This window comes from Coloeus monedula (assembly GCF_965178545.1).
Source record: "Coloeus monedula genome assembly, chromosome: 3".
Lineage (NCBI taxonomy): Eukaryota > Metazoa > Chordata > Aves > Passeriformes > Corvidae > Coloeus > Coloeus monedula.
The window spans coordinates 79676022-79701477 of record NC_138783.1 but is presented as its reverse complement, the minus strand read 5'-3'; the positions used below and the strand labels follow the sequence as shown (position 1 = coordinate 79701477).

Sequence of the window (25456 nt, the reverse complement as noted above, 5' to 3'; positions counted from 1 at the left end):
AATATTTCAAATTCTGAAACATCCAAAGCTGAGAGTAAAAAAGGGTCACGGAGTCTTTTTGTTCTTTTTTCCTTGTCTCTATTCATAGTGTATCTATGGTAGGCCTGGTGGACCAGTATTTACTAGAAGTGCATTTGCTGCTGTTCTGCATCACCATCAAAACCCAGAGTTTTATGATGAGGTAAGCTGCCTTTCTGAGGTAACTTCTACCAGATCAGGTACTATGTGAGTTTCAAAATACAAGAAAATATTAGAGGATGTCAAAATTCTCAGTTAAATCAGGTCACCTTTCTAAGGACGTTTTAAAAGTAAGTTTTGTGTGTTTGTTTTGTGGCCTTACTTCAAATAACATGCAACCTAGAAAAGCTTTTCAAATGTAGAACTAGTAAAACATGTCAGTGCTCTAGCTGAAAACTTCTACAGAGATTTCTTTGCCTTTCAGATTAAAATAGAATTGCCCACTCAGTTACATGAAAAGCACCATTTGTTGTTCACCTTCTACCATGTCAGCTGTGATAATTCAAGCAAAGGGAGTACAAAGAAGAAAGATGTTGTTGAAACGCAAGGTTTGCACACTAATGCTTTACTTTCAGTAATTGCTAGGGAAATTTTTTGAAGTATGCTTAAACTGGAAACCCATGATTTTTGTGATCCATATAATGCTTTCTAATTACATAGTGCTGACTGAAAGATTTAATAAAATATTTCTTCTAATTTAAATGTTTCAAATGATGGTTTAGAATGTCCATCAAATGTATGGTGTTTCTCAAAATCAGTGACAATTACTTTGCATTTTCAATGTTTTGTAGTTATTTCAGTTCAAATTATTTGGCCTTTACAGTAATATTTTTTGTTTCATGAATTACATGTCAGAATTATTTGGTAAGACTTTTGTTGTAAGGGTTTATGATAAGTTTCATAATATTTAAAATTACCTGCCTTTCATATTCTATAGTTGGGTATTCTTGGCTTCCTCTGATAAAAGATGGAAGAGTGGTCACCAATGAGCAACAAATCCCAGTGTCAGCAAATCTTCCATCAGGCTATCTTAGTTATCAAGAAGTGGGTGTTGGAAAGGTATGTTGCTGAAAATGGCTTTAATCTTAAAAAAAAAAACAGTGTGGAGAGTAGGTTTGGTTGTGATTCCCCAGCCTGCTGATAAGATTTAAGTAATTTTCTAGTAGAATTTATTTTCTTTTATAGTTGAAATGGAATGTTTAGCAAAAGTTAGATGTCTGACTTAGAGGAAACAAACAAACTCAAAGAGAAATGGGAGACAAAAAAAATGTATTAGGGCAGGTTGATTCAAATTCTTGTAAAAGTCAGAAAGTTACATTGTTACATACTTCTGTTGTTATTTAGCTGATATACTTAAGAAATGTTTAAGTTTCATTCTCTATAGTAATAGTTAACTAGAAGTTAACAGTAATTTTTAAACATTTAAAATTATTTGGAGTTTATGAAGGTATGCAAATAATCTGAAGTCCTTTACTAAATTTTTTTTAGCATTTCATGCTGTCTCCTTTCAGTAAGTCTTTTATTCCTGAACAAGTCTTATTCTCACATCTTGATTTTTGTGATCTCTATACTTCACAAGTTAAATTTATGGTTGTATTTTTCAAAGCAGAAAGCTTGCATAATTGTAGTAATAAAAATCATACCAAGGAGGATACAAAATGAAAATGTGATAGGGAATTTGACAAAGAGATTGAAATGCAGAGACAAAATTGACTACTTTTGGAGGAAGAGACCTAAAATTAACAGCAAGACGTGCTGCTCTCCTCCTGTTCTACCACCTGTTCTTTTTTAAACTCTGCTGTAAGCTTTCCAACCATCGTCTCCTTCACATCTTTCATCTTCTCACGTTGTAGGTGTATTCTTTATGCCTCTGCTGTTCGTCTCTGCTCATGCCCATGCGTAGAAGGTTAGGACCAATATGACTAGTTGTAGATTTAGCAATAAAATCTCCCTGTCTGTCAGGGTCAGCATTCTCATTCTCAGTTCTGTGGAAATGGGACGAGAAGGAAGGACTGGGTGCTACCTGTCAGTGACAAGTTTTAAACCTTATGAGTATCTGTGGAAATTCTTGTGTTATTTTTCTGAGAAAATAGTGAACATTTCTCTCTAGTCAGAAGTTTCTTTGCAGAGTTTTAGGGGAAACGCAGAATCTGTGACGCACAGAGAATTAATTTTGTTAGCCATCAAGGAAAATACTGTGGGACTTTTAAAAAACATTTTAAGCTTCATAAATGCTTTTGGTAATATTGCCTGCATAATTTTCCTTTTTTATGACTTTATTCATTGCACACATTTCTTCAACCTGTTTTTTTCTTTTTGAAAGAAGTGTTGTTAATGGTACTGTAAACTAATTGTTTTGCTTTAGTATACTGCTACATTAGTTTACTTTTCCCCCTCATGTGTGTATGCAGCATTCTGGTCCTGAAATTAAATGGGTGGATGGAGGCAAACAGCTGTTAAAAATATCCACTCATCTGGTGTCAACTGTGTATACACAGGTGAGTTACAAAACCAATTAAATTAGAGAAAGTTTTAGGAAAAATGTATGTTTATAATATGTATATACAATATATGGGAAGATTCTTAAACTCAGTGTGTTCATCTCTTTTTTTGTCTCTTGGGCTTTTCTCATGGTCTCTTTCTTTTACATCAGATGTGAAAAACAGAAGATCTTAAATGGAAGCTATTCAAAATATGAGCCTTTTGTCTCCTGTCATCCATTCCAGTCTGAATTTTCCAGTTAGTTGAGAGGTCATAGTTGTCTAAAAGCTGTTTACTGGCGTGTCTGCAAAGCAATGAGTCCTGCTAGACCTGTTCATAAAAAACATTATGATTGGTTGGGATAATTAAGTATGCTGTTTTCTGCGTGTCAGTTGGATGCAAATATAGGTGGCATTTTGTATAACAGGTATTCAAAATACACTGGAAATTTCATTTAAAAAAATAAGACTAAATAAGTCTTCAGAACAGTGCACTTCAACTCTTATTTTTGAGAATTGAATCTGTGGACAAAGATATGTATTTATACATATAAATATTTTAAATGGATTATAGAGAGTAAAGTTAGATATTGTTTAATTTATTCTTTTTGTCTTTGACAGGACCAGCACTTGCATAATTTTTTTCAGTACTGTCAGAAAACAGAGTCCGGAGCTCGTGCACTAGGAACTGATCTTGTAAAATATCTTAAGGTATAAAATGGCAGTGAATAACAGATTATATAATTTATTTATGCTTTTCCAAAACCTAGGAGCTTCAGACATTTTATAGGTCTCATTTTTCAGTATGAGAATTAGTACTGTGACTATGACTCGTATTAATGGAATATGCTGTGGAAAAAAACCACAAAGATACTTTCTGCCTTAAATACATTTTCAATTGCAATGTAAGGGGAAACTACAAAGAAATAATGAGACAGTATTGGTCAGCCTTATGAGTGGTAATTTCAAAACACTAATGGCTTAGTTTGTCAAAGTAATCAAATTGAACTGTGTATGGAGAGTGTAAGGAATCATGACTCTTAATTTTTCTAAAATTTTGCTTAGAAGGTCATCATTGTCATGTCTTCAGTTCTCTATGAGGATTAGCTCAATAGAGTGCTCGGTTTCCACTTCGATTTTTTCTGACACAGATCACATAGGAAGAAAGACCATTTTGTCTCCTGAATAGCGTGGATGTGCAGGCAAACAGTCAAAGACGACAGCTGCTTAACACTTAACACTAAACAGAAATGTTTGACATGTGTTATCTGCATGCACGTTCAGGAAATACACTCCCTTTTGTCAAATTCCCTTTGATTCCAGGGAATTTTGTGGCATAAAACTTTGTAGGATGAATTTTGTACACTGTCTTTTCTGTTAGGGTGGTTATGTCTGTAATATCTTTTGCATGTGATGGAATGCAAAGGCATATCAGGAAGAAGTTGTTGTTAATAATTCACTTTCCAATTTCCAGCATTAAGTGGCTAGGGATTTTATTTCATCCTGGGTTTTAACATAGTTGCTAGTTTATTGTTTAGCAGCTAACTAGTATAATTAGTATTGCACTTAATCACAGGTAAGAAATCTGCATGTTTTTGTGTTTGCTAAATGTCTGCATTGGTGGCTGAAACAGCAAAATATACCAATGTCAGTGTCAGTGTGCTGTTGGGCACAGGGGCAGACTTTTCACTGAATCATTACCTAGAGTGCATTTCAACAAAAAAGTACAAAAAAGTACTTCTAAAATGCTGTTAATAACACCTGATTTGTGTCCCTATTTACTTTAATGTAGAAAACATTTACTAAATATTTATATTAGAAAATATCCTCAGTCGCTTTCTATACTGGATTTTTGGTAAGAAACACCAAATTGTGCAAGCAGCATGTATTTTTTGGAAAAAGACTTGCAATAAATGTTATTGTTTCAGAATTCATGATTTAAATGCAGTCGATTCACAGGAGTGAGAGTATTACTGCTTTCTTTTAGAGCCTTCATGCTATGGAAGGCCATGTGATGATAGCTTTCCTGCCAACTGTTCTAAACCAGTTGTTCAGAGTTCTCACTAGAGCAACTCAAGAGGAAGTTGCAGTCAACGTGACAAGGTAAGGAATTTTAAGTGGTTCATAGAGCCTATATGATGTCTGGGTTGTCACATAAATCTGTAACTGAGTAGCGTTTTTGCTGTTGCAATCACAGCTTTCTTTTTGGTTTACTTGTTTTCTGATTTCTGTTTAGGGTTATTATCCATATTGTTGCTCAGTGTCATGAAGAAGGCTTGGATAGCTACCTGAGATCCTATGTCAAGGTAGGTTAAAGTAAATTGAATGTTCCCTTATTTTATTTCCCTAAGAAAGAGTATATTTAAATTCAGTTGCATCTATTTAATTTCAATTATTTCGTTTTATGCCATAATTTCATATTAAATTCTGGTTTTCCTCCCCAAGTATGCATATAAAGCAGAACCCTATGTTGCTTCTGAATATAAGACAGTACATGAAGAGTTGACAAAATCAATGACAACAATTTTAAAGCCATCTGCTGACTTTCTTACAAGTAACAAGCTGCTTAAGGTATGTGTTGAACTGTACTTTTTACTGCGTGTTCATATCTAGTCATAACTGAAGAACAGGAACTAAGTGTATTGAAATAGTTGTTGAAGGCATGTGGCAATCTTACTGCATGTTTTCTTTTCTCTACAGTATTCATGGTTTTTCTTTGAAGTTCTGATAAAATCAATGGCTCAACATTTGATAGAAAACTCTAAAGTGAAGGTATGTCAACTCTGGCAAAAAATATTCAAAGGAAGGTTTATATTGTCTCTCCTTTCTCCAATAATTTATTTTTATTGCATGTTAAAAAAAATATATATGTGTTTTTGATATGTAAATAGTAACCTTTTTGTAAGAAAAAGAGAGAAGTAAAGCAGCAGGAGAAATCAGCTGAAATATTAGATAGAAAAAACTACAGGGCTAGATTGAACATTAATATAAAAGAACAGAAATGCCTTAAAATCCATATAGTAGAGCAGTCTGTGTAAATCGTCAGACTCTCTAATAGGAAGTTGTAATTCTTGTGGTACAAAGAAGTTGGGAGCAGTAGATAACAGTGTGGACTTGGATGTAAGCACTATCCGAAAACATGTGGGCTTTTTCCTGAGTAGTACAATAACTGTGATATAAAATGATCCTGAGAACAGTGAGTCATGAAATTTACAGTCTTCTGTATGTAGTAAGAAGTATCAATATTTAATTTTGTGTTATTTCCTATGCTGGAAGGAGAATGCTAAAATTTTAGAAATGCATTTTTCTACAAGCTTAGCCTGTAAGCAGTGGTTTTTGCACTGGTGACAACTTCTTAGTTTGTTTACTTTTGGATTGAAACAAGTCCTGAAAGTTTCAAGTATACAACTTAGTCTCAGCTGAGTAACATATCAGGTTGTTGTGATATTGTTATCACTATTTTCACTGTGTATTTAGAATATATCTGGAAGTCTGAAGTACATGAGAGAAAAAACAGTTGTACAATGATCAGGAAAAAAGCTTCGTAGTACTGCACTTAGTATTCTGTGATAAGTAGAGTTCAAATCCCAGTTCAACTAACCTCATTGTCACCTTCTCTGTAATGTGAAAGAGAGGGGAGCAGACAGAACTTACTCTAGTTTGCAAGTATTCCCACCCTGAACGTTGTGTCTTGATTTACAAGCCCCTTAAATATAAAATAAATTATTTAGCTAGATTTTTTTCTGTCTTACTAGATAATGTAATAAATGCATCATGCACTCAGATATTTCCTGCTTATGAGATCTGATAAAAAGATGCATTTCTCTATGCAGCAAAATTATTTCTGTAGCAAGAATTATGTTTAATTACTGTTCAACGAAGACTGAGCTACGAGGGCATTGTAGGACACGGGTATACCCACAAACACAATCTTTAGTTCTTATTTGTTATTTCATGGATGAGTACTGTTTATATTTATAAAAGGATCCTTTTCAGCCTTACTGTCTGTTTTTTCATTTTTTTAGAACTAGAGCTGGAGGTTTTGGAGCACAATTCAAACACAAAGGGAGCAAATTATGTAATCATTGATTTATGCAGGGCCTCGATAGTGACTTGTTCTGTCTAGGAGTGTTGCATTTAATGTCATTCAGAGAACTATTTAAATAAAAGTACTTAGACCACATGGATGTTTTGATTTCAGTTTTCAAAGAGAAAAGACAGAATGACCATACAATTGAAACAATTTTTGTCAATGTTGTCAGCCTCACACCATATGTCATTAAGTCCCTTCAGACAAGAGGCAGAACCTTTGGTAAAGGTTGTAAGAGGCAGAGAAATAAAAGAGACTCTGCAGTGCCAAAATGCTGAAGAGCACTTACTGACCAATATTGGTCAGAGTGTGGAGATTCATTGATGAAGGTAATATAGGTGGTGAGTGGAAAGAAGGAAATTATGAAAGAAGAGGAAATCTTTTAAGCCAATTGGCAAACTACCAAAAAGTAAGAGAAAAGAGTTCTGATTGCGGAAACTTAAAAACACAGAGAGTAAGATTCTGAAGCCTGAAGAACTGGGATTTTGAAGTTGCTGAGGAGTAAGAGAAAGAAGCGTGGATGACAATTTCTTCAGTGGTGAAAGGCAAAGGAGTTATTACCAAGATAGTTGAAGAACAGCAAAAACTGGGCTTTTTTTCAAGACAAAAAAGACTGTCTGATAATGCAGTTATTATATGTGAATCAGCTGGTGTCTGCTTTGGAAAGGAAGATGGGTAAAATTAAGAGATTCCCTCTTATTCTTAAACTTGTGTTGTTTATTGCAGTATAGAACAATATCAATGCATTACACTTAGAAGCTTTTATACATGTGGTTTGGTCATCAAAGACTGCCTTGCTTGAATTTCAGTAATAGATGCTAGTGGATGTTATAATATTTTCTTTTAAACAAATGCTCCTTCTCCCCCTTCAGTCTTGAAAATGAGAAGGTTTGAAAACTGTTTCCTCTCTCCCTGCCAGATTATCTATATGTTATCTAAAGTAATTTTTCTGATATATTCTAGTGTTATAAACTATATTAAACATTGCATCTGAATTCATTTCTAGCTGTTAAGAAACCAGAGATTCCCTGCCTCCTTTCATCATGCAGTGGAAACGGTTGTTAATATGCTAATGCCACACATCACTCAGAAGTACAGAGACAATCCAGAGGCTTCAAAAAATGCAAACCATAGCCTTGCTGCCTTTATAAAAGTAGGTACACAAGAGATTTGGACTCTCTGGTTATTCTTTCAATAATATTGCTTCTGCGTGGATTTTAGAGAATCTTAAAGCCAACTCATATAAAGCTGAATATGCATAATGCCTTTTAAATATGATTTTATGTCCACATTAAAATGCATTGAAGTATAATTTGCATCTTCTGTAATCAAGATGACATCCATTCAGAAATTTAGTATTTTAAGAAATGAATTTATATTTTAGTCAAAATGTATTTTGAATTTTTTTTTTTTCCTTTAAGAGTATCATCTGGGTTGCCTGCAAATCCTGGAAAAGTTTTCAGTAGTGCTTCATTTGCATGCATTTTATGTAGACAGACTTTCAGTGTCTTTCATTTTTCAGCCAATAATATCTCCAAGGGAAAAAAAAGGATGGGAACTAAAATGGTAGATAAAACTTCTAGTGGCATGACATTTTAATTTCTGTCAAGATAGAGTTCTTTTCAAACTGCTTTTTATTTGTGATTTGTTTAAGTTCAGCACTCTTAAGGGAAAATTTGGTATTCATTTATGTACACATATATTTAGTTTGCTTGTTTTATTGATTTTTATATTCAAACTGAAATGTCAATAATGTGTTTGGAAAATAAACTTATTAAATACAGAAATATAGTTACTGAATGTGGACACAGTAGTAAATCAATTCTATCTTGGTTTTATTTGTTCTCCCCAGAGGTGCTTCACTTTTATGGATAGAGGCTTTGTTTTCAAGCAAATCAATAACTACATCAGCTGCTTTGCCCCAGGAGATCCGAAGGTACTCAGTGTTTTCAAACAAGCTATTTTTAAGTGTTGTCTCTTCTTGATACACAGGGATAGAGTCCTGCATTAAGTCTTCAGATATTTCTCCGGTTACGTTAGATGTCTCTGCTCTGTGCCTAGAGCATTTTTTTTCCATCAAACCACTTTTTCATATTTTGATTCCCATCTTCTGGTGCAATACCACCCTAGAGCATGTGAATCACAACAGTGGTGGGTTGGGGGGTGCACCACTAAGCAGAAATTTTACGCATGAGTACGTGAAGTCTCAAGTTAGAAGAGTTGATATTGAATTAAGCTACACTTACTGGAGTGGTGATAGCAGGTATCAGATGCCCAAAGAATTTCTGCTGTGTCCAAACTTTTCTTACATCAATACATAATACGGTAGTAAACTTTGGACAATGGGAACAGGCAATAGAACCAGTCGTTAAGTACGAGTTATTCTGGATTTATTTTGTGCTGACATGTGGAACTTTGACAGGTCTATATCCATCATAGTGCAAGACTGACATGAATCAGATGCTCTTGTGTTAGAAAGTTGTTTTTAATATATTATTCAAATCACTGCACGGTTGTTTAATTTATACTTTATTTTTGCAGACTCTTTTTGAATTCAAATTTGAATTTCTTCGTGTAGTCTGCAATCATGAGCACTACATACCTTTGAATCTACCAATGCCGTTTGGAAAAGGCAGAGTTCAGAGATACCAAGGTAAATTCTTCCAAAGTAGTGTATGGCATATTTCTTATATGTCAGCTTTTTCTTATTAGATGTGTACGCTGTGTAACTCATCAGGTCTGTGAGATGATGGAAAGCTTGAAGTTGTTAAATAGACGTCTAAAGTTTTAATCCTTTCATTGAAAGTTAAAGGAAGTGTTTAGTCAGCAGAGTAGTCTTTCCAAAGAAAGACATGGTAAATTACATCCTTTACTCTGCCTCCCTTTCCTGCTATGTTATACTAAGTTTGCTTTTTTTTTCTTCCATGAGTTAGCTTCTAATTCACTAGCTATGGAAGCCTGCAACACTCCTGTAGGAAGGTGTGCGGGGTGAGACTTGGGGTGCTTTTTACTTCTTTTCATATATCCATTCAGATTTAAAGGAACTTGATTAGGTCTGTAGCCCAGTTTCCTGCTTTGATCATGCCAGGCATTCCTTTTTCTAGATGAAACAAGCTCAGTTCCCCCCGTTTCTTCTGACGGGACATGTGCTCCAGCCTTTTAACTACCTTAGTGGTTCTTCACTGAAGTCACTCCAGAATTGTCATGTACTAGGAGGCCCAGACACCACACACAGTATTACAGATATGTCTAAGCAATGCCAAGTAAAGGGGAATAAAAACTTGCCTGGATATCCTGGCTATGACCTTGCTGATAGAGCCCAGTATGCTGATAGCCTTCACTGCTGCCAGGGTGCCTTGATAACTCCTGTTGAAGCTACAGTCCATCTTGACCACTAGGTGTTTTTCATCAGAGCTAATCCCAAGCTAGTCCTTCCACAGCTGGTGCCATTGCAGGAAGTTTGTCCATCCCAGGTGCAGAGTTTTGCATTTAATTGCCGTTTCTGTAGAACCTAGATTCTTCTGAAATGCAGCTCTGCCCTTTGAGCATATGGACTGTGCCCATCCACAAGCTTCATGAGGGTATACTCCATCTCCTTGTTCAGGTCATTGATGAAGTAGTATTAGGTAGTATAGTCCTTGGGAAAATCCTCTTGCAGCTGTCTCCAAGTAGGGTACAAACCGCTAACCTCCAGCCTTTGAGCCCAGTGATCCATGTAGCTATTTTTCACATTTGGGTGTCTCTTCACCTAGACTGAAACGTCCCAGTTTGGATACAATGACCATGTTGACATTGGCTATTCTCCCCTTAAAACAAACAGGTTTACCAGTCTTAAAACATGGTTTACCCTGGGTAAATTTTGCCCATTCCCAGTCACACTCTTCTTCACTTGCTGAAAAATGGCTTCACCATGGCTTAACAAAGGTGATAGTGAGTGATCTTCCAATGGTATCAGTTAACTCTCTCAGCTTCTCATCTGGTGGTGTGGATTTGCATGACTGGAGGTCTCTCAGGAGATCCCTGACCTGATCCTTATGCACTGGTGATAATTCTCTTTCTTGAAGATAGTGTCTGGACTGTTAAGGCCTGGGAATCATGGCAGCGAAGGATAAAGTAACAAAGTTACGGAGTACTTCAGCCTTACCCAAGCCCACTGTCTCTAAATCACAGTTCCCATTTAGCAAATACCCCCTGTTTTCCTTATTTGATGGTTTAATGCTAATGCAGTGGTAAAACATCTTGTTGCTCTTGATGTCCATTACCAGTTTCAGCTGCAGCTGAGCTTTGGCTTTCCTGGCACTCTCCCTGAATACTTGATCAATGCTTCTATATTCCTCTTTTGTAGCTTGTTCTTGCTTCCACTTTGTGAGTCTTTTTTTTTTTTTGTGCGTGTGTGTAGGAGCTCAGTCATGAAAGTCCTGTGTAGCCCAGTTGGGTTCCTGGTACATCCAGCCTTGTGCCAAAACAAGTAATATGTTAGCTATTGCATTTGTGGCTGTGAAGACACATTAATTTCTTCCAGGCACTGAACTACAGCAGAAATCACTAAACAGAGGCAAGGCGGGTGCTTTTACAAGTAACAAGTAAACCTGCCTAACATATTTTTGTAGAATAGGTTAATTTTTTTCTGAAATATTTATTCAACAGACTCTGCCATGTTAGTAAAGTTGAGTATAACTAATTAACACTTTCATCATGGTTGAACAAGATATAGCAAGATTTGAGACCACAAGCTAAACAGCTGCTTAGAACTTCTTTCTGTCTTTGGCTTTTCAGCCTTTGGGAGTGTCTTGGATAATAATACTGCACAAATATTTTCATAGAAAAGAGACTATGAGCTGTTGGCTTAGGGAACCTAAAAAAGCAGCAAAACCGGAGAAGACAGTGTTTGTGATTGCACAATAAAGAACAGTGTAAAATGCTGCTCCCTGGGAACTAGGAGTTCAGCCAGGAAAGAAGACCTTTATCAGAAGTGTTTCTGGCTCTGTTTTGCTGTGTTGAGCAAAAGATATCTCAGGTGATGTGGTTGGCTCTTAAGTGAGTTACAAGAAAGCCTGTAGAATGTCTGTATAATGTCTGTGCTGCCTCAGATATGCTTCTTTCTGGCTTAAGGGATTCCCTTACTGAGAGTTCTTTGGAAAATGAAACTGCTTTGAGATTAATATCTGGTTTTTGATTACTGTATTGAGCAATGACAGTGAACATGAGAAACTCTTGTACACCTCCTCAGCTGGCTCTGTAAATATATAGACTTTCTAATAATGAGCCCTTCAAGCTGAAGCTTCTCTTAAGATGTCATAAATTCAATACATAAATGAACTGGATTCTTTTATTACACAAAAAGTACTTTGAAGAGGGACCAGATTGACTTTGCTGTGTCTGGTGTGCTGTGTTTTACTTCAGCCCTAAGTTGATTGATAAATTGATTAAATAAAACCATTCCTTATGTGGAACTTGTATTTTACTTCCAGACCTTCACCTGGACTATTCATTAACTGATGAATTCTGTAAAAATCACTTCTTGGTTGGACTGCTTCTAAGGGAGGTGGGCAATGCCTTACAAGAGTTCAGAGATGTGCGGCAGATTGCCATTAGTGTGCTCAAGAATTTGATGATAAAGCATTCTTTTGATGATAGATACTCTACCAGGGTAAGTGTATTGCTATGCTAGTAGTACAAAATAATGGAGATTAGGTGTGCACACATACAGAAAGTTTTTTTTCTTTCACAGACCAAACCCTTGTTAATTTGCAGCAAAACTATTTCTGCTCAGACTGTGGTGAAAATTGTATCAAAATCAATCTTCAAATTCCATCTTTTTACTGAATGAAATGACAAAGCACCTTTTAATATATTCATATGTGGGTTGGCGTTTCAGCATAGTGTAATCTAACTGCTGTGCTTAAAGTAATTAGATTTTTACAAGTGTCTTTTAAGCTCTTCATTTCATTAAATAGTAGCTCTTAATATTTGGCAGATGTCCTTCCATCATCTATTATTTGTGAAATGAGTATAAGAAAACTACAATTCATGGTGGTAAATTTTGAGTGATTTCTAATTTTCTGGCTTTTTTTAACATTGGTGGTGCTGTGGAGAAGCAAAAAAAATTGTAATGGAAGGTATCATTAATTTATCAAGCTAACATAATATTAATTTACTTGTTTAGTCTTAGCTGAAATCACATCAATCAAGACAGTAAATAAATTGAGACAGTAAATAAAATTTACCAAGTTTCTATAAATTGGAATTAAATACAGTGATCACTGCCTTTGCCGTTTATGAAGTTGTAAATTGTGGGCTCTGGCTTGGAAAATATTTATTAAGTGCTTTTTTTTTGTAATTTAGGAGTGAATAGGTTAAAACTAATTGGTGATTAAAAATTAAAACTGTAATTTTTAAATGAACTGTTAAACTCTGTTTAGGGCCATCAAGCAAGAATAGCCACTATGTATTTGCCACTCTTTGGTCTGCTCATAGAAAATGTTCAGCGGATCAATGTGAAAGATGTGTCTCCATTTCCTGTTAACCCTTCCAGCAATGTGAGTGACAATTTCTGTTTGGTATTCTGAATTGTTTTTATAATAATTTATTAGTAACATATATATGAAACACTGCATACTCCTGGCAAAGAAGGAGCTTTATAAGGTTCAGAATTCTTCAAGTCAGTCCAGTATTGAAACAAATGGACCACAAAAAGATTGTTAATTTCTAGAAATTAGAGAAGAATTTAACCCTAAAGGAGAGTGATTTTGAAAGAGCTGTAGTGCAGGAGAATTAATTAATATGTGATTGGTGAAGGTTATATATTGATATGGTTGCACACAATTATTGAATCTAAGATTTAATTATTCATTAATTTTACTTTTGTCTGTATCTTGTTGTGTTCCATGTGATATTAAGAAAAAAATTCTCCCAAACACTTCCAACAAGAGAAATATTTGGGTGTTTGAAATAAAAGTCTTCTTGAAATATCTATTTTATAGTGTTTGAAATTCAGTTGAATACTCATTTCTTCAATGTTTCCTGAGGTGTCTTAAGTTTTAGGGTATCCCAAGCCTGTGCAAATATGTGAACATCTCATTCCATTCTTTTGAGCATATTTAATAGAAATTAAAATTTAAGGAAGAAGTACATAACAAATATTTCTCTAGAAGATGTGCCATATTCACTAAGTCCATAATGCAGGAAAATAATCACATTTTCCTCTCTTTTCCAAACAGAGTACAAAGGATGATGCACAGATTTTGCCAACTGCAAGTCAGTTAGTAACACCACAAAAATCAGGAAATACACTGGATAACAATCTTCCTAAAGATCTATTTGGTGTTATCTCTGGCATTGGTAAGCACTTCAAAAAAGTAAAATAAAATAATTAAAGAGCAGCTGGTTTAATTTTTCATTAGTTGCCAGAAATAAATGCTGTGTGTCCAACTTTGGTTGCTTTCTGCATGTACAGTGGAATGTTACTGCTTCTTTCATCAACAGAACCTAATGGAGTCAAGTGCTCAGCATGGATTTCAGTCTGTGCATGCAATCTGTCTTTTGGGATCTTTTGGGGTTTGCTCTTCTATATGAAATTAAAGCTATTTTCTGGAGAAGGGCTGCTTTTTTCCCTGTCAAAGGTGACAGTAAAGATACAAAAAATGGGAAAGGATTTTGTTTAAATAGACATGCTTCTTCATGGAAGTGTGTATGTATTGCTACATATGTGTTTTATGCGTGTATCTACATAGTTGTACATAGGTCTGTGTGTATGTACTTACATATATACTTTGCTGAAATTCTAGAGTAAGTTTGTCTTCATTAAAAGTAACTAAATGGAATTATTTGCCTTCTTAAAAAATATATGGGGGTTTTAAAGGTCTGATTAAACTGTGGCATGACTTTTACATATTGTTTGAGATTTTTATATTGTTTGGGTTTGTGGTTTGTTTTTTTTTAGCTTCTCCATACACCACATCAACTCCAAATATTAACAGTGTGAGGAGCGCTGACTCAAGAGGCTCTCTTATAAGTACAGATTCAGGAAACAGTCTCCCAGAAAGACACAGTGACAAGAGCAATTCCCTTGACAAGGTAAAAAGAAAAACAAACCAAATAAACCCCAAAAGTGTATTCCTAAAATTTCATCCTAAGTCTCATAGGAGTTAACTTGTCTGATCTCTGTGAATGGGCTTTCTAGAATAACTTTAAAGCAGTATTTTATGTAAGTCTTTCTTTTGCAATATAGTTATCCTGTGAACTCCTTTTGCATTGCATTTATTGAGCTGTTTCACTGAAAATGCAAACAGATTTTCAATTTAGAGACATAAGCAAGCAGTTGTTCTTTCCTTTGCTACAGAACGGCACTAGATGAGGTGTATCAAATTTTGTTTGAGAGGGCTGAATTCTAGTTAGAGCAGCTTGTTAGATTCTGTGGAGAGCGTCACTCCATCGCTTTCTATGCACAATATACTTAGCATTTTTAAAATGTTGAAACAATAGTTGTTGTGCTTTCTCTGGGTGATTTCTTTTATGTTAGTTTGACTTTTTCTAAATCATTTCACTTTAAAGCTGTTACAAATTGGGAGCTCTGCCTGCAGTAGCTATGAGGTATTCAGTCCTGTCTTTCTAGAGTTTGTGTCGATACTGATCAACGTTTCATTTTCTTAGCTCTTGTTGTGCAAGTCACAGCATGTTAACTTTTTCCCCTTGACTCTGACATGCCTTCGTGTGGCAGAGAGAGAAGCTTCTCAGAAGGCACTCTGCTCATGCTTTGCGCCCAAATGGAGAAGAAGAAGAAAATTCTCACCCTCCAAAGAAAAACCGTGTTACTATGGATTTTTCACTTCTGACAATCCCAGCTTTGCCAGAGAAAATTTTGCATACTACTTTCTCTCTTCAGTTACAAGAAGTATCTGGTTTTTGTGCTTGGTATAGTTAAGCTTCTGAGTGAAGTGTGTGGTCAGTAGTTTTGCCGCTTCTTTGCAACAGTTGAATCTCAAACCCAATATATGCAATTTAACCATGTAAAATATGTTTAAATGTCAAACCTGGAGCACATGCACATGATCTAGTTTAAGTATAAAAAATCCAATCAGTTTAAATATCTGCAGAATTTGAGTCTTGGGGTCTTTAATAGAACTAAAAGATCTTCTTTGTTATTGACCAAGGTAATAAAGAAATATCTTGGTATACACTGTTGCTAAATGGCAATGCTCTCATCTATTATTTAGTTGTCATGTTGTTAATTACTAATGTGTAGTGATTTCACCGAGTAAAAGGGTTTTCAAAGGAGTCAACGTCCTTTGAAAATTCTGCTCTGGTCTGCCAATTTAGGTAACACAGGATGTATGTTTTGCATGCTGTTAATATATTCCCCAAATACTTAATCCTGGCTTCTTATTTGTTGCTTTCTGAACTTTCTTTCTAGTAGATCAGTTGTTCAGTGCATGTTATCTCCAAGTTTTTGCTCATTGCTTGATATCATTAGTGGGGAACCATGTTTTTGTTCTAATTTTCTTTCAGAGTAATCTGTAGCATTATGCTTGTGGAATCAGAATAGACTGGAAGTATATCAGTTTCCATTTCAATATGTGCACGCTTTATAGGTTATTGACATTTTTAACATTTTAAAAATTTAGCATTGTTTAACATGGACATTTTAAACTAAGCTTCTGAGTAGCTATAGTCCAAGTTTTATCCATGTAGATGTTCAACAGTCTTAGTGGGAATATTATCTAGTGCTCTCAGCAGTTTCTGAAAGTCTAGGAAACTCAAATTCTGTTTGTGCTCTGTCACCCATTAATTGCCTGAGCTGTTATAGTATCCAAAAAGCTGTAGAGTAGCACCTCCTTGTTCACCAGAGATATTTCAAAGATAAAGAGTTTTTGAGGTCTTTAGAATCTGCAGTAATCAGGCTCATAGAGGTGTCCACCTCCTCCTAAATTACAGTAACTTCTGGCTGGTATTCATCATAGTTTCACATTCAGTTTCACTGTGTGTCCATTCAATGACTAGTATGTGAGTTACACATTTACTAGTATCAGATTTGCACAGATGGTTTTAGGACAGCAATTCTTTAATGCAACATAATGCATTGAAGGGCTCAGCAGTCAATGGTTGTGATTGCTGTGAAATGTTCCTTCATGATTAGTATGTCTCCTGCTTTCAGTTAGGAGTATTCTAGGAAGGGTTGTTCTACCCTTGAGGTACTGTCACTTTTTGCTTCGTTTGTGAAACCAAGTGCTTTTCTCCCCTTGAGTCTACCTTTTTATTTGTGAAATTTTTTTATAGTGAGAGTTGTACAGATCAATTATACCAGACTGTTGACTTTACAGAAAAGTTATTAAATGCCTGGTTTATTTTCTATTTGCATAAGTGGCATATTGGATGTGAGAATTAGGCACTATAAAGGGCATAATTTATACTTTAAACAAATGTTTATATAGTATATCTATAAAAGCTTCAGACTGAGGATTTTGTAACATTAGACTGTGTGAAAATTACTCTTTTACAAGTAAGTCTTTGCCCAAAGTTCAGTTTATATATTTTTACAGTTTTCATTTTTCCATTTTGTTTGTTGGAACACATTTTGAAAGACCAATTGCAGTTTTTTTCTTTTTGGACAGATGATAGTATTGTAGGTTGCTGATAAACTTCCCAGAAGTGTAGGAATTATATTAAAAAATGAAAGAGGGAGAGGGTTTGGCTTTTGTTTGGGTCTGTTTGTTTGTATGTTGGGGGAGGAGGGGAGGGCAAGAGCAAGTTACTTAGTGGTAGTTAATCTTCCAGAGTGCATACTATTGCCCTTCATGTATGTTTTTCTTGAGGTTCAAGTATTCAGTCTAAGTAGAAGGGACAGGCTTGATTTCTACAATGTGGGCATCTAGGTAAAATTACCTTGATTAATAATCACTCTTAGGTGACTTTTCCTCCTGCTTCTCCTTCTGGGGGAAAAAAAATTATACCTAGAAGGAATTAAAACCAAACAAAGGCAAAGAGGGTTAATTTGGTATACTTCATGTGTGTAATGTGTGTTCTAGTGACCTGTCTCTACATGAAACATTTTTGTCTCCATTCTGAGATCCTTCTTCTGTTGCAGGAATTATTAAAGCAATTGAAAACAATTTAGTTTCTTATCAGTTTTAAGAACTCTTCAGCCACAATGCATCTGTTTGCTTTTCAGAACCAACAGAGCAGCACTTTAGGAAGTTCTGTTGTTCGATATGACAAACTTGACCAAGCGGAGATCAAAAGTCTGCTCATGTGTTTCCTTCATATTTTAAGAAGTATGTCAGATGGTAGGTAATTCCTCCTGCTTTTTATAAATTCAAAGTAATGTGCTGGATTTATTCCTGTTACTTCATTAACTTTTTGAAATCAGCAGAATATTTGAGGTGTAGGTACCATGCTGTGTGCTGCATTTTACAAATATGTGTGATGGCTCAAATAAATAATCTGACTGAAACCTTGTAAGCATTAAGTATTCATTATTTATTCAAAGTGTGAGGCCAACTAAAGGACATTTTAAGAAAGTGAGTATTTGTGCGCGATTGTACAGTTTGGTTTGGAAAACAGGTGAAGAATAATTCGTTGTTCTGTAGAAGTGTCTTGGGCTAGTTCATTCCTCCATTCTGCAGAACTTGCTGGGTGACAAGGAACTGAATTATTTGATTTCTGTATATATTTCCATTTATGGAATATGGGGATATTAGTGCTTCTTCATTCTCTTGGGATGTTGGTGAGATGATCCATTGAGTTTTTGAGAGTCATATTTTCCTGCAGAAGGTTAGAGAGGTATAGAAATACTGCATGAATGGCACATCTTACTTGTTTATTAGGATCATAACATCTTGGGATCATCCCTCTCTGTGATTAATATTTTTTAAAAAGTCCAAGTCCCTTTTGGTGAAGACATTGACTTCCTCAGTTTGCGGTGTCAAAAGTAGTTAATTTATTCTCTGTGCCTATTTAGTTGTTAATTTTTAAAATTCAAGTTTATGTAGTACATGAAGTCTAATTTGTTACACCACTTAATCAACAATGAGTATTGGAAGGTTAGTAAGTATTCAATATCCAATCACTCCATTACATTTTTATGTAATTGCATTGATTTTATTGTATATGTTTGTATTACAAGCAATAATAAAACCCAAAAATAGCTTTTTCACTGTTTTACACTTTGAAATATGTAAAAAGTCATCATAATTTCATGGATATTCAAGTTTAAGTTTACATAACCACAGTGGGGATTTTTTTGGTCTCAATTCTGGAACACAAGTGTCAAATAAACTTTTTCATACATCTTTGTAATAACTTTGACTTCATTACCTAATTTTGAACATTTTTACCTAGAGACCAGGGGACAGAAACCAGGTCTTGGCTACTTAACTACAAGCTTTGTAGAACATACATAGCCATGCTTGGAAATTGTGCACATAAAGAAAAAGTGGAACCTGTTTACTACTATCTGTAGTAAAATACTGTAATTTAGAGAAAGAAGAAAATAATAATTTAATTTAAAAAAAAATGTTGGGACCAATCTGTAAAGAAGCAGGATATAGGACTAACAGTCTGAAATACTGTAAAGTCTTAAATTGTTTTAGGGCTATAGGCACTACAGACTACACAATTATTACTATCTAAACTATGAAATTGGATGGGAATATTAAGGATTAATTAATTAACATCATATTGCAGAAACTCATTTGGAGAATTGATATGTGCATTTGTATAATTAGCTTTAAGGAAAGCTTCAAATAGTAATTGTTATCTGTGCCCCATAAGCCATTTCTAGATTCTCTGAATCGTCATTATCTGAAAACTAAGAACTGATGTTAACTCTTCTATTTAATATTTTTGTGTGCTTGCTGCCTTTAATCTGTGTTTTAATATTTTTCATTTTCCTAGATGCGTTGTTTACATATTGGAACAAGGCTACAAAATCTGAACTCATGGACTTTTTCACTATTACAGAGTAAGTTTTTGTTGTGCTTGTCATGCAACTGTATGTTTTGCTGTTCTGTTAACAGCATGAGTGTGGATATAAGCATGTGTAAATGGTTTTGTTTTGGTTTTTTTTTTTTTAATAATACTGTCCTGGTCTGTTCAGAAGTCCTGAATTCGATGTCCACAATTGCATGTCTGTCCAATTCAATGATAGTCTCTGGAATTAGGCTATACAGAAAGGATCTCAGGAAGTTCTTGAACAAGTAGTGCTCAGAGTATTGCAGTGCTCATGAAAGAGGAACCAACTGTCTTGCTACCTTTCTGCATTAAATTCCATCTTGCAACATCAGCTGTTAAATAGCAAATACATGGTTGCATAGCAAAATTGATAGAATTGCATAACTTCAGAACCATGCTCCTAGCATTCCTCATGTGTCATCTGCTGTTCTCTAAGGGAAGAGATACAGGATGGGTCCACCACTTGTTATCATCAGCTTATACTGCATCTGAAAAACTTAAAAGCTAAAAGACAAGAAGATATCAGAAAGGGAATTGAGGTTATTTTGTGCTCAGAATGACAGGTTTGGGGAAGACAAACACCATTCTGACTTTGCAGTTTGGAGATAGCTAAGTTGCTTGAGGTCTCAGTAAAAAATGGAGCTGAGTTGAAAAGACAGAAAGGTAGTCTTTCCCCTCATTCTCAACTGGCATGGGGAAGAGAGAGCCTGAAAACTGGCTTTCATTTTGGCTTTACACTTTAAAGAGCTTTTAACATCTTACTGGAGGAACAAGGGATGTTGCATTGTGTTTTGTATTATTGGAGTAAATACTTACAGTATGAAAAGAGTAAAATAAAATCCGTATTACAGCCTCCACTCACACCACTTCTCTTGATTTGAAAATATGACTTCTAGTTAATTAGTCATTAGTGTTGTGTACTTACCAGTAGTATAGATTACTTTTAATGAAAAATGTTCGTTATTAATTTGTCTTTGTCATCACCTTGTTATAAAAGCATATTCCCTTTTGAAGATAGTTCTTTCAGAAACTGTGTTGTTATCCTGGAAGCTGGAGACCTTAAATAAAACCCAACAAAACAAAAAACAGCCAATCTGTAACCAAGTGAGTTTAGGCCAGGGTGGGGGGGAAGTGAAATGTTTTGCCCTTATTTTGAGCACTTACACACAATTTGCAGAGTTTGTGTAAATAGGCAGTGTCTGGTTATCTCTTTGCGTCCCTCCTTCGTGTTACTTGCCCTGGTTTGTTGTCCATTTGTAGATAACTGTGGCTGTGAGCCTCACGTCACATCATGAAATCTTGCCTGTGAGAGTTGAGGCTAAACACTTCTCTAAGTATTTAAAATGTGTACAAGATGGAGCACTTGAAGCTGATGTTTACAGTTTTCTAAGGTGTTTTGTTTTTTCACCATTTAGTCCATCTGCTTTGTCACTGTTGGACTCACAGTGGCTGTTTGGATTCAGAGCTTTGGGATAGGTATGCTCTGGAGGCACCTTAGGGGCCTTTTGCTGTCATTCCCAATTTGCCAAGAAGCACCAACCATCTGTGACTGGTTTTAGAAGAGCCATGTTTACCTTTTCTTGGCGTGGGGTGGCTTGGGGTCTGGAAGGGAATTTTAAGCGTGGGAGAAATAAAGTAGTTTTATGATGTAAGAGTTTAAAGTTAACAATAATAGTTGAATAATTCCAATGTACATAAATCTAGAAAAGATTGTTTTAAGTGTGGCTTCTCTGACTTGTGTTCTCTGCAGGGTGTGCTTACATCAGTTCCAGTACATGGGAAAACGATACATAGCCAGGTACAGTGTGGAATTTAAATTTCACTGTCTTGTTTGCTAATAATGACAGTGTGTACAATATGCCTTGAACCTCTGTAACAAATAAATTGCATGAGTAGAAGAGTTACTGTGAAATGATGCATAAGATTTTGAAGTAAGTAACTGGTTGCTATATTAACAAATCTGAATCCTGTCTGGAAGTCTGGTATTGTTTTAGAATGATCTGTGAGCTGTTTTGTTAATGATGACTTTAAAATCCACCCCTTAAATGCTATCTTTTACAGCATTTTTTCCTTGAAATAATGTCTTTGGGAAAGAAATTTTATTATTTGTTTTGTTTATTCAGTTGGCCATAAAACCATGTGAATTGAAATGTTTTAGAAATTTTGTATATATAGTGTTTTTACTTGAAGGTGAGTAGTGAACATTCCAACGCTGCTGTTTTTAAATTTGAAGTCCGAAGAAAATCTGTGGGAGTCAGAAACTTTTATCAAATTGTTTTAGTATCTTTACATTATTTTCTTTTAATACAAAGTAGTTTTTAATGGAGTAAAAGATAGCAACTTCTTTAGGCCTTACTCAGTGGTTAATTTGGTAATACAGTTATAATTAAACTGGTGTGGTTAAAATACTGGCCCTCTTGAACTCAGCGAGAAAGTTGTTGCTGACTTTGGATGGTTATACATTCTAACTATAATGTTGGCTTTTTTTGGTTTTAATTTAGATAATGTGAATCTTTTTCTACACACTTGACTATCTACTTGGAGATTTTTCTGGGGAAAAAAGTTCATATAACCTAAAAAAACTCAAAAATAAATCTGGCTTTCTTAAGGTTTTGATTGTAATCTTTGTGTTCAAATGTACGTCAAACTCTGGATTTACAGGAGTCTATAATTCTCAGGCTTTTTGTAAAAATTCTTCCAACTACTTTGTTTGGCTAGTTTGTGGAGGGCACTACCACTCTTCCTTTTTGTTTACTGATCACCTGGTCTGTGTGCTGCATGTTAATGTTGAAAATGTTGAGCTATTGAAATCATCTGGTGTTGTGGATTTTCCCCATAAATGTAGCTTTCGTGTCTTTCACATTGTCACTACACTGAAGTATATCACAGTCAATGCACGTACTCTCAAAATACACAAGTGACAGAGAATGAAAGGGAACAGGGAATTCTGTAACTCAAGCACTGGTTTTCGTTTTCCATCAGCTCTGGTGGTGGTACACAATAGGAAGTTAGCCTGTACTGATTGCTAACACAGATCACTTTTCTGTTTTCTTCATTTGATTGCTGCAAATTTAACAAAGTCTATGGCTCTTCTCCCTTCCTGCTTGGGTAAGAAGTATATGATACTATCAGTTAATTCCTGCTCTCCTGTTGCATGTCTGCTTTCTAATTTTACCGCTGTGTGTCCTAACTTTTTTGCTAAAATTTTTGCAATCAAAATAGAGGATTCCGTTTTGAGTTCTGAATGTTTTCAGAATATTTATCTTCTCAAGTATTTATTTTTTCAAAAGCTCTGAAGTAAATTTAGCACTTCAAGAGTGGCTGCTCGTGTGCTTTTGCTTTCATGCTTTGAGGTTTTAAGAAAGAGTTTGCTGTGATGCTTTTTTTTAAGCTACCTATTTTTGTTTTATAAAGAAAACAGTGAATAGGTTGCATTATAATTCTTTCTATAAAACTTCTTGTGCTTAACTAACAGCACTTCCTGTCTTGCTGCAGTTTGACATGTCTAACTTTTGCTTCTATCCCATTTCACCCATCTTGCAGGAACCAGGAGGGGTTAGGATCCATAGTTCATGATCGAAAATCTCAGACATTGCCTGTTTCCCGTAACAGAACAGGAATGATGCATGCCAGATTGCAGCAGCTGAGCAGCCTGGATAACTCTCTCACTTTTAACCACAGTAAGTCTCATGACATGATAACATCTGTCATCCTCAACCAGTACCACAACACCAGAGACAGGTCCCAGAGCCGCACCAGTGCATCCCAATGACTTTTACTATTCTAGGTCAAACGAATAGCTGGAAGCAGTCAATGGTCTGTTCTCTGCTTTATAATAGAACAATCAATGCTGGCTGATGCCATTACATGGAGCATGGTTAACTACAGTGTATCTTAAAACTGTATTTTAGTTTGTTTTTAGTTATATGCACCTCAAACTTGTGCTGCACAAAGTTACTAAATTTACCTTTTTTTGTTTCTATTTGCTTTATTAGGCTTCAGTTTTTTTCTCCTACTCACTCTTATAAATTACTAGTCTAAAAGTAAATATATGCACTCTGACCATATCTCCATGTTTTGACATCCCCTAAGGAGAAATAAATTTCTTAGAATTTCTACGAAGATTATGAGCCCATGATTTAGTTTGTCTGGAAGTGAAAAAGCGTCCAATAATGAAGTAATTTTTCTGTTTTCAGTGTGAGAAAGATATCAAGTATTCTTGGAATTTCTGTAGACAATGGTAAGATTTAATCAGGTTGAAGTCAGCTTGTATAGACTGCTGTATCGAAAACTAAATCTGCTTGTGGCCTATCTTTTTAAACATTCTGCTTCTAAATTGCAATATACTGTATATAAAGTATTCTAAAGCACCATTTTTCAATTTTCAGCTTCAAAAAACAATGAAACTGGTTGACTAATCCAGTAAAATACAACACTGGTACTGAAAAGAGCTGTGTGCAGTAAAACAATTATTTGAGTTAACTGTATGTTTACTGTGTTCATTCTTTGATTTCCCAAAGCATATCTAACTGTCCCTTAAAATCTTTTAGCTCTTTTTCTGTTAGATATAGCAAAATAGCCTAATTGCACAAGACTTATCACATTGTCTTGTGTAAAAGTGCAAAAAAAAAAAATTACCACAAAACCTGTATTCATAAATGCATTATCACATCTGTTTAAATGTAAGAAATGAAATTGCTTGCTTTTAAAATGTCAGACAAGTATATCTGTAAAAATTACTCTTTTTTTCTTACCATCAGTCTGCTACTGCTGTATCATCATAATTTCTACATGGTTGCTGATACACAAAAGAAAGCCTTTTCACTATGTGGCTACACATTCAATACAGTATAATTCTTTGTAGATAAAGACTGATTTTTTTTTTAAAAAAAGGCCTCTGAGAAATAGCATGTCCCTGTGCAAAGGGATTTCATACTTTCAGAACTTGGCAATGTTTACTGATTTTTTAGGAAACAGTGAGCTGAAAGATTTTTAAAAATGCATGCTTATGTAAAAGAAACTTTCTGTTCTCTTCCATCTAAAGGAAATTATGAAGGAAGGTCTCTCATTCAGATAACTTTGTTTAAACTGATAATAGGTGGGGTTTTTTTAATGGACATTTAATAAATATCAGGATATTACACCTTCTATTGACCAAAGGTTTTACAAATTGAAAATATATTACTGTAAAAACCACGTTGAGTGTGAGATTGATTTTTATATCTTTGCTCTTGTTGCTGTTAACTTCCAGTCTTGTTTAGTTGTCAGTCTGCCTCTATGATGTATCCAAAGTAGCATTCAGAGCTTGAATAATCTTGTAGATTTTCTGTGTGGTATACATGAAAGAAGGAAGTGTCTGCTGGAAATAGTTGCTTTACTTGTTTCTAAAATCAAGATCCTTTGGCAAGATAGTTGTCTATTAGTGTAAATTATAAAGTATTTTCTCCCTTTCTAACCACCTAAGCAAGAAATAGAACTGAAATAATGGTGTAAGTGATATATCTCATCTCTGAGAAATCTCAGTATAGTTCTGTGCTTAAAGAAAGAATGTATGAATCTAAAGAAACTGGTGGTTGTGGGTATACATGCATACTTCAGACAGGGAAGCGAGAAGATGCAGAAAGAAGTGGCCAGGTGTCATTATAAAAGAGTATGGCATTTCTTCTGTTCTTTACTTGATCTCAACAAGTTTGTCATCCTTGTCATTGATTTAGTGATGCTAAGTTGACTGTAAATCTAACATACAAACATGATCCAGACCAAATTTTTATAAAGCAACCCAGGCACATTTGTCAATCTGGTATAAAGACCAGCGATAGTGAACAGAAGTGACACATTATTATCAATGCTGAAGAAGGATATGTTTTTAAATTTATTAAAATACACTATGGAGCTAGAAGTGGAAAAATGTTTTAATAAA

General features: G+C 35.0%; 1 protein-coding gene across 5 annotated transcripts in view; it reads left to right on the top strand.

Annotated features, from left to right (window-relative positions):
- The window catches only part of DOCK9 (dedicator of cytokinesis 9), a 116698-nt gene that overhangs the window by 70731 nt on the left and 20511 nt on the right, over window positions 1–25456 (top strand). For 3 of the 5 annotated variants that reach the window (XM_082279068.1, XM_082279071.1, XM_082279069.1), the window contains 20 exons: window positions 89–181; window positions 443–566; window positions 956–1077; window positions 2430–2516; window positions 3120–3209; window positions 4486–4601; window positions 4735–4804; window positions 4944–5069; window positions 5199–5270; window positions 7595–7741; window positions 8441–8524; window positions 9130–9241; window positions 12060–12238; window positions 13011–13127; window positions 13809–13929; window positions 14531–14664; window positions 17756–17870; window positions 19480–19546; window positions 21287–21334; window positions 23080–23216. In XM_082279068.1, coding sequence (XP_082135194.1) covers window positions 89–181; window positions 443–566; window positions 956–1077; window positions 2430–2516; window positions 3120–3209; window positions 4486–4601; window positions 4735–4804; window positions 4944–5069; window positions 5199–5270; window positions 7595–7741; window positions 8441–8524; window positions 9130–9241; window positions 12060–12238; window positions 13011–13127; window positions 13809–13929; window positions 14531–14664; window positions 17756–17870; window positions 19480–19546; window positions 21287–21334; window positions 23080–23216 — 2161 coding nt within the window. Of the gene's footprint in view, window positions 1–88; window positions 182–442; window positions 567–955; window positions 1078–2429; window positions 2517–3119; window positions 3210–4485; window positions 4602–4734; window positions 4805–4943; window positions 5070–5198; window positions 5271–7594; window positions 7742–8440; window positions 8525–9129; window positions 9242–12059; window positions 12239–13010; window positions 13128–13808; window positions 13930–14530; window positions 14665–17755; window positions 17871–19479; window positions 19547–21286; window positions 21335–23079; window positions 23217–23732; window positions 23777–25456 lie in introns of all 5 variants that reach the window. The other 2 variants (XM_082279072.1, XM_082279070.1) reach the window with 2 other exon arrangements.